Source organism: Physeter macrocephalus, chromosome 2 (assembly GCF_002837175.3).
Source record: "Physeter macrocephalus isolate SW-GA chromosome 2, ASM283717v5, whole genome shotgun sequence".
Taxonomy (NCBI): domain Eukaryota; kingdom Metazoa; phylum Chordata; class Mammalia; order Artiodactyla; family Physeteridae; genus Physeter; species Physeter macrocephalus.
Genome location: NC_041215.1, coordinates 33219507 through 33229384, shown reverse-complemented (window position 1 = coordinate 33229384; position 9878 = coordinate 33219507). Strand labels below are relative to the sequence as shown.

The following is a 9878-nucleotide window of genomic DNA, read 5'->3' as shown; positions in this document are numbered from 1 at the left end:
TTTAAAATTATAGAACATCTACTTCCTAGCAGCTTTCTTTTTACCTCCTAGTTTCAAGAGACTATTTTCCATGCTTCCCCTAGGTTTATGCTATTGTGTGCTGCTCTAAAGTGTCAGCCCCGGGAGAGAGTGGTAAGAAAGAACAAAGCACTAGCTCACGACTATCAGGAATCCTATATTTGAAAATACTCAGGGGATGAGTCAGAGCGAACAATGATGATGAGTTAGGGTAATGGGCTTCCTGTGGGGGGAAAATTAACACACAACAAACCTCTCTTGCTCCTTTTAAAGTGCCACTGACACAAACCAGGCCCTAGCATCTTCTTTTGGTACCCTGAGTTCCCTGGTCGGAGTGGACTTGAAATGGGGGAGGGTGTTGAGGATGACCGTTTCGTGCCGAAGTCACGGAGCTCAGGTTCAAGGTAAGCCTGCAAGACTGAATGGTTGCAGAACTGAAGGCTGCATCTTAGAAAGTGGAAATAAGGAACTGAATATGGACATGTGCACACGTGTGTCTCTTCCTTGTCTCAAGTTATCAGTCTCTTGAACGATCGTTTTCACCATGATAAGTTTGTCACAGAGGAAGGCAGTGGCCATAGCTGCCTGGCATTCTGAGCTGGCTCGAGGGGATAGATGCTGTGGTGAATGCAGGTATGTTCCAAAAATAAAAGGAAAACAGAGAAAGAGAATGACCAAAATGAAAGATAGGAGAAAGAGGAGAAGGAGAAACCAAAAATGAACAACAAAGGAAGAGTATGAGGGGGCCCTGCAGTTTTTCAGATGAAATATTCCTGCTTACACTCGCTCACTGTGTTTTGCAAATCAATGTCATTTCTAAAGGAACTGTCCAAATTTTCCGGATATTCCTTCTCCTTCATCTGGTTGGTACGATGTGACTGCTTATGCTGGTAAAGGAAGCGGCTCATGATACCGATGATGGAGAAGATGATGAATATCACCACTGCTATTACTCCTGTTGAGAAAGAGGGACAAGAGAGAGAGGGAAATTATCACAGATCCTCCGATCAAGAGAGAGAATTCAATGTAGACAAGAAAGGCACTTAGGAGAAAGAACCAAACAAAAACCAACCAAACAAACAACAAACTCTGCCGCATGCCCAGAAATAAACACAGGCCGAAATGCGTTCAGGCTTCAGTTACAAAAAACCCTCCTCTTTCAGGCTAGCGAGTGCTCAAGCCAGTTTCAACAAGAGGAGGTTTTATTTAATGGACTAAGAGCGCCATCAAATAGATATGGAATCAGACTAGCAAAGGATCTCTTAGTAAATTCCTTTAAGACCTGCTCTAAAGAATGTGTCTGAATCATTTGTAATTAGCACATTTCTTTGTCACCTCGCAAATGAGTATCTTAGAACTACTTTAGCATCCTAGAAAATATGTAGATATCTCACTTCCCAATACATGCTCTATGGATGTAAACTTGTTTATGGTATATTTTTGCTTTGCTAAAAACATTTTCTTAATAATGAAATGCTTACTAAATATTCAGGGCATTCTACAAGGCATAGGCTCGTTTGAAGATGGTACCCCTCTGTCCTCCAGAGTCAACTGCAATGGCAAACTTCTGCCCTGTTGTGTCAGATACTATCCTACTTTGATAGTATGTGATTTTACGGGACCTACTTGGCAAGCTGTCCTCACTGACCCTAAGGTCTTGTCCCTACCTTTGCCAGGAAGGCTCTTGAGAAGGGAACAGCAAAGTCAGCAAAGTTTACCAGGCAGAGTAAAACCAGGGAAGTTAACAAACCTAGAAATGAACTGGATATAGTGAGTGATACCCAGGAATGGGCTGCAGCATTTAGGGATGAAATACAGAACCAGTTTCTACTCTATTCCGGGTGGGAGGCTGTGAACCTCCAGGAATTTTTCTCAGGGCTTGGGATGAATTTCCTGCCTTAAACAGGCTCGCAGAAGCCTGTGCGTGGGTGGGAAAAAGTCAGCAGTCACAAAAGTCTTTTCTCCATTTGTCAAATGAGAAATTATAGGAGGAGAAACAGGCACCAAATGGTTTCCTATATTTCTTGTCGCCAAACAAAAATCAACTTGGACTCTTTACCCTGAAGTAGATATTCAGGTCAGACATTTGAAGAACTTCCTTAAGGAAAGGGTGTGTGTGTGTGTGTGTGTGTGTGTGTGTGTGTGTGTGTGTGTGTGTTTCCTCACAACCTTTCCTAACAATGCGCTTCTGTGTCCCCCTTGCCATTTGTCCTTCCAGCCTAACACACGACTCACTGGTTCTATCGTTACCTGCTTACCCATCCCACCCCACCTTGCCCCCGCCAAGCTGTGAGTTCTTGCAGGGCAGTATCCGTGTCTTTCATCCCTGTATTCTTGTACTTGGCGCTGGTCCTGACCCATAGTGGGGGTTCTCTCCATAGCAGTTAAATAAATGGTTACTGTTGATTTTTAAGAGCAGAACTCCATCTGGTGTGAATTAGCCCATCTAGCCTGCCAGAAAGCAGAGATGGGGCCACCTGTGAGGACCATGGTTCTCAGACGGAAATAAATTCTGTCTCTCACAGGCATCTTACATTAAACAAGTTTGGGAGTCATCCCGTGTTGCAAGGCCCAGATGGAAAAATCAAGCTCCTGGAGGCAACAGCCAAGCTGGGGCAGAATACAGAGCAGTGAGGCCAAGAGGCTGTGAGAAAATGGAAAAGCAACGGGGGCGGGAGGGAGAGTGGAGCTCACAGAAGAGTGGACAAGAGCTTCCTCTGTAACCATACGTGCTGCTAGATCGGAAACTACAGTCCCGTGGGCTTCACCGTGCTCATTAGATCCACTCGGTGGAGAAAATCCAACAGCACTACAGCTTCGCCCATCTGTCTGCCCCAACATGGCTTTTTCCCATATGTAGTTTTATTAGTTTGCTTTTGTGCTTTAGGAAAAATGACAAGTGGATGAGATCAACAGGATGCACGCTGCCTGTCTCGAAGTAAATTATCCAGCTGTTGACTACGCGCTCAGCTGCCTGGTGGTCCAGGGAGGGATCCCTTCATGGAGCTGCCGGTGCCGGGCTTAGAGGGGAGGGTGCCTTTGATCATCCCAGCATGTGTGATTATTCATGAAAAACCTCACGTTCTTAGATCATGCAGGGTTCTGGGTGCTGGATACCCACACTGAGGAAGGATTCAGGTAAGTTCCTCCAGAGCACAGAACCACTGATGTCTTTTCTGCTTTCAGCCACAAAGAATGGTTTACCTCCGATGAGAGCCGAGTCACTTTGCACTGCGTTGGTGAGTGGTTCCCGCTCATCTGTCTTCCCAAAAAGATCTGAAAGGTGTAAAAGACACTCAGAGTCCTAGAAGGAGGTCTGCAATATGGCGTTGTGATGACACACCTGCGTATTAGACCGGGTGCTCTCAAATAGTTGGCATTTTGGAAGGAAGCCAAACACACCCAAAAAAGCATTTGAAGTCTACTGCTTACACCCCGTAGTTTCATGACCCTGTTCGTTTCTATGGAAGTTGTAAGATAAGAGGTTAAAAGACATGATGGTGGTACTCTGCTCGTATCTGCCTTGGCCCACAGTTTACCTCTCAGCCTACCCTTGAAGTCCCTTTATTCTTTGCTGGACAGTTCTGATGCGTGTCAATGACTTCTTCCCTCAAGCACACCTGCCTCTGCTTCAGAGGTTTCTTTAATTACAAGAGATTTCTGACTCCATTGGCAGGAAAGGGCAAAAGTGCTGGTGAATTAGCACCCCCAAGAAACCCTCACACATTTTACTATATGTACATTAACATATACGGTATAAAAAAAACAAAGAGCATCAAGTTTGAAGGCACATAGACCTGCTTTCAAATCCTAGCTCTGACACTTATTGGTCTGGTGACATTGAGCTACATACATTTTTACATAGCAATCTGCAAATGTATTAAAGGGGGTTAATGATCCTATAGGTATGCATATAGTGCACACAAAATTGTCAGGACCTATAGCACCTATCATTAGTATTGCTGTATCATTTAATCCTCAGGAAATGACTACAACATGATTATAATTTTTTCCAATCTCACAGATAAGGAAATGATATCAAAGCCATTAAGTAACCTGCCCAAAGTTCTGTAGTTCACTCGTGGAAGATTCAGAATTCCAATCAAGGTTAGCCAAGTATCGTATTCAGGTTCTTTCTAGGATACATACCTGACCATTGCCAAGAAAACACCAAGATTGGTGATGAGCAGGCAGCAGCAAAACTCTGTGCCCTTTCTTTGCTTGTAATTCATAACTTATTCAGCAATTGATGACCACACCTGATTAAAATGAATCCTAAGAACACTCCAAGACACCTAGGATGGGGCTTCCCTGGTGGCGCAGTGGTTGAGAGTCCGCCTGCCGATGCAGGGGACGCGGGTTCGTGCCCCGGTCCGGGAGGATCCCACGTGCCGCGGAGCGGCTGGGCCCGTGAGCCGTGGCCGCTGAGCCTGCGCGTCCGGAGCCTGTGCTCCGCAACGGGAGAGGCCACAACGGTGAGAGGCCCGCGTGCCACCAAAAAAAAAAAAAAAGGATACAAGACACCTAGGATGACAGTGACTAAGAAAAGAAAAGGTATTTCAGGAAGCGGCAAAATAAGAGAAGGTATATGGATGGTAGTCCTGTGGGACTTTCGTTTTATCAAGGAAGGTCGCTTTTAATCCCATGAATTGTATTATTGATAGATCAACAACCAGCCTGCCTTCCTGACCCCTAAGCTCTTTAATCCTTAGAGCAGCAACCACTTAAACAGTAGTGAATATATATATATATATACATTTTCAGATTGTTATTCAAAAATATATGTAACTCAATGTCACCAGACCAATAAGTGTCAGAGCAAGTATTTCAACCCAGATCAATGTGCCTTCAAGCTTGATGCTCTTTTTTTTAATAACATATATGTTAATGTACATACAGTTAAATATATACACATATATCTATTTCTAACTACTCGTCTTATTAAAATTGGGATTATCTAAACATATGAAATATCACTAAGAAATCAGTCATAATTCTTAACCACCTGTAATCATACAAGGTAAGGAATTGGGTAATATTAGCCTTTGGCCTGGAAGCTTCTTGAAGACATCAAAGTAGCACTGGTACGAGAAGTTCCCTTGAGTATTTTCTTGCACACCTGATGAAGAATGCACCGTGGTCACTGCATTCACATCCAAATCCATCATCGAGCCACAGCTGGATTCTGTCAGGATCCCTTGGATGGTCACAGGTGCGGTGGTGGCATGGCGCAGGGCTGCCTTCAGTGGTGCTATATGGTTGTATTTGACTGAAGCCAGACAGCCAACAAAACCCAGGGTGTTTGCTTTAGCAACCTCAGAATCCAATCCAAGATTCTCTGCAACATGAAAGACAATCAGTTTTCTTAAACTATGCTCCATATCTACTTTAAGTAATGTCTGAAATTACCTCGTTATTTTTTGATAAAGGAAATTGGCCCCCATCTCTCCTTATCCCCTTTCCAAACTCTACCCCCACTACCAGTGTCAGTATATCAATCACATAGAAAATTGCTAGTGCTATCTTGCTTTGAGATAATGTTTCAAACTTCTAAATTTTCGTTCATGTATTTTATGAACTGTAACGAATACTTAGTAAATCTCTTCTACACTCTAGATGTTTTATAGAATTTAGATCATTATCTCCATCACCATTTATTTATGGATTCTGGTGATTAATTTAAGCATACTACAACGCTCATTACAACATTTCACTCAAAATGATAGCAAGAAAAAAATGAAAAGAGGAAGACAGAGCGATTAGAATTCAAAGTGGTCCTCTCAGAAGTTTATCATGTTTGGTGTTTTAAGCAGCTTATATACACCGACCTTCTAGTCAAGATTTTCCCATGCTTACTTCTGTCCGTGGTACTGATCAGTGAGCGTGGATTTTCTATGACAGAAATCAATCTCTCAAAGTATATTTGAGTCTTTATAAAAGATAATGAGGCAATCATTTATGATTCACGACAAGATCAAATGTCTCATTGTCTTCAAGATTTGTGGTTAGATTGTTCAGTAGCCCATTTCTTTATTTTAACAAGGATCATTTGGACAAATTGCTGTGATGCAATTACATAAAACTACAATAAAAATAAATAAAAAAAACTACGGGATGAAACTCCCCCCCCCCTTTAAGGCATAACAGTTTCAACAGACCTAGATTGTTCAGATAGATATTTTATTATGATAATCTGTTTATTTTCTGGAAGAGGACAAGGACTTTCCTCTCTATCAGGTAAATTATAATTTATTTCCATCGTAAATGATCCAAGAGTGCCTCCAGGGATCACCACTTTGTTGGCCACATTCAGGGAAGACATATAATGGACATACGGATCAAAATGAGAAATTAACATCCTTTAACAGTGCTTTTTCTAGTTTTGTCCTCATTATTGTCTCCCTCTTCAACACCCATGTAAACCTTGCTAATTTATCATCCCTGTCTTCTTACAGGAAAAGAAAAGAAATCATGTATTAATTTTATGTGGCTATTGTAACAAATCAGCACAAACTTAAACAGCATAAAACAACACAAATGTTTTGTCTTACATCTCTGCAGAAGTCTGATACCGGTCTCACTGGGCTAAAATCGAGCTGCTGTCAATCTGCATTTTTTCTAGAGCCTCCAGGGAATAACCCATCTCTTTGTCTTTTCTAACTCCCCAAAACCACCCACATTCCTTGTCTTATAGCCCCCTTCCTGTATCTTCAAAGCCAGCAATGTTGCATTTCTGTGTATCTTTCTTCCAAAGTCACATGTAATACTAATTCTCTTCTTTCACTTTTAAGGACCCTCGTGATTGTACTGGGCTCAGCCGGATAATCAAGGATAATCTCCCTATTTTAAGGACAGCTGATTAGCAACATTAATTCTTCTTTGCCAGTTAGCTTAACATATTCACAGGTTCTGAGGATTAGGATTTGGCTATTTTTGCGGGTCATTATTCTTCCTACCACTCCATTCTTCTCGAGATTCTGTGAGAACTTTCCAGTTAATGATAATAAAAATCTAATAGAGATGTGAATTGACACTCTTCAAGTGTGTAAGAACATGGGGCAGGGGTGGGGAGGAAACTGTGGTCTTCCAAATATTCCTGCAAATATCCTACAGTGGTGGTACATATTTGTTACATACTCATGAAAGCATCACGTATGCCTATTTCTCACTCTACGCTTACAAAGACTGAGATTATGAGCATAAGAGACTGCTCAAACGCTGTTATGCAAAAGCCTTCCACACCAAAAAGTTTAATTAAGACTAAGTGCTATTTGTCAGGTGCCAACAGAACTCAATGTACCCTAGTATAATTCAGAATGCACATTAGCTACTGATTGGTAGTTTTCAAGGGATAGAGTTAGAGATCAGAAGTATTTACAGAAGGAAGACAAGAGAAGGGAAGCATAAACCTGTATGAAGATTTTGCCTTGTGGGATTTCAAAGCAGTGGAAAGTGACATGTCACTGCAGCTATGCCTTAAGGGTCTAAGTCAAAACTGCCAGATCTTATTCCTAGAATTCAGTTAAAAAGAAGCCTGTATTGGTGCCAAGGTCTTTGAAGGATATCGTTATTCTGACCACCATGAATCCAAGTTCCAGGTAAAAGAATCGGCACATGGATAAATCGGGGCAAATGCCAGAAAATGACCACCTCTCTTTAATGGAAGAAATGTTTTGGATCAAGTCTTATCTCTAGGAAAGTTAATTTATTCTAGATGCATAAAAAGCATGCAAACCTTGAGAGGGTTCTGAAAAGAAATGAAGAAAACAAGAGTCCTTGATAGCAGAAAATAATCTCAGTATGAGGCGTGGCATGATTTCTCAGATTCTTACATATATGGAGAGGCAAAAAAAAAATGTTAAGATGGCTCCAGATTATATTTACTTCTTATAAATTTGTTACCTAATATGTGGTAAGAAACAGTTGTTCGCTAAAAAGGCATTTGTTCAATAGTCAACACCTATTGGGTATCTACTATATAATAATGCAATATTTTTAAATTATTGAAATGTGATTGATGTACAGTATTATGTTAGTTTCAGGTGCACTATAGAGTGATTTTACATTTGTGTACATTATGAAATGATCACAATGACAAATCTAGTAACCATCTGTCCCCATACAAAGTTATTCCAATATCATTGACCATATTTCTTATGCTGTATATTATATCACCATGGCTTATTTATTTTATAACTGGAGGTTTGCATCTCTCAAACCCATTCACCTATTTTGTCCACCCTCCACCTGCCCCCCCCCACCCCTCTGAAAACCACCAGTTTTTTCTCTGTATGACTATTTTCATTGTTTGGTTTGTTTGTTTATTTTGTTTAGTTTTTTAGAATCCATATAATAAGTGAGATCATATGGTATTTGTCTTTATATGACATTTCACTTAGCATAGTACCCTCTAGATTCATCCATGTTGTAGCAAATTATGAATTTAACCATTCATCTATCCAAGGACATGGGCACTTAGGTTGTTTCCATATCCTGGTTATTATAGATAATGCTTCAATGACATTGGAGTGTATAGATCTTTTCAAATTAGTGTTTCTGTTTTCTTTGGGTAAATACCCAGATATGAAAATGCTAGATCATATAATATTTCCATTTTTAACTTTCTGAGGAATCTCCATACAGTTGTCCATAGTGGTTGAACCAACTTACAATCCCACAAAAAGCGCACCAGAATTCCCTTTTCTTTACATCCTCACCAACACTTGTTATTTGTTGTTCTTTTTGATAACAGCCATTCTGACAAGTGTGGGATGGTATTTGATTGGGGTTTAGATTTGCATTTCCCTGACAATTCGTGATGTTGAGCACCTTTTCATGTTTCTTTTGGCCACCTGTATGTCTTCTTTGACAAAAAAATTCTATTCATGTCCTCTACTCATATTTTTAATATTTTGAAATTGTGTTCCATGTATATTTTGGATATTAATCCCATGTTGGATACATCAATTGCAAATACCTTCTTCCATTAACTAAGCTGACTTTTCATTTTGTAGATAGTTTCCTTTGCTGTGCAAAATCTTTTTAGTTTGATGTAGTCCCGTTTAATTATTGTTTCACTCGCCTGAGACAGATCCAAAAAAATATTGCTAAGACTGATGTCAAAGAGTGTACTTCTTTTGTTTTCTTCTAGGAGTTTTATGGTTTCAGGTCTTCATTGAAGTCTTTAATCCATTTTTAGTTTGTTTCTGTATATGATATGAGAAATTAATCCAGTTTGATTCTTTTGCATATAGCTGTCTAGTTTTATCCAGCACTATTTACTGAAAAGATTTTTCCCATTGTATATTCTTGCCTACTTTGATGTGTATTAATTGACCATATAAGTGTGGGTTTATTTCTGGGTTTGCTATTCTGTTCCATTGATCTCTGTGTGTGTGTGTGTGTGTGTGTGTGTGTGTGTGTGTGTGTGCCAGCACCATAATGTTTTGATTATTTTAGTTTTGTAGTATAGTTTGTAATTAAGGAGTGTGATACCTCCAGTTTTTTTTCTTCTTTCTCAAGACTGCTTTGGCTATTCAAGGTTAGTGTGTGTGTGTGGTGTGTGTGTGTGTCTGTGTGTGTTTCCATATAAATTTTAGAGTTATTTGTTCTAGTTCTATTAAAAATGCCACTGGAATTTTGATAGGGATTGAACTGAATCTGTAGATTGCTTTGGGTGGTATGGCTTTAATAATATTCATTTTTCTAATCCATGAATATAGTGCATATACAGAGGATTTTTTTGCATCTACGTTCAGAATTTACAAGTTTGGCTTGTAATTTTCTTTTTTCCTTTTCCTTTCTTTTCCTTCCTTCCTTTCTTTTCTTTCTTTCTTTCTTTCTTTTTTTCTGTGTGCAGG

At 40.0% G+C, this 9878-nt stretch overlaps 1 protein-coding gene across 1 annotated transcript in view; it reads right to left on the bottom strand.

The window, feature by feature from the left end:
• Nucleotides 1-776: 776 nt before the first annotated feature.
• CNTNAP5 (contactin associated protein family member 5) overlaps nucleotides 777-9878 on the bottom strand; it is an 879838-nt gene continuing 870736 nt past the window's right edge. Inside the window, exons 22-24 of the mRNA XM_024115033.1 lie at nucleotides 5138-5356; nucleotides 3223-3294; nucleotides 777-973 (exon numbers count right to left, since the gene is read on the bottom strand). Coding sequence (XP_023970801.1) covers nucleotides 777-973; nucleotides 3223-3294; nucleotides 5138-5356 — 488 coding nt within the window. The remainder of the gene's footprint in view (nucleotides 974-3222; nucleotides 3295-5137; nucleotides 5357-9878) is intronic.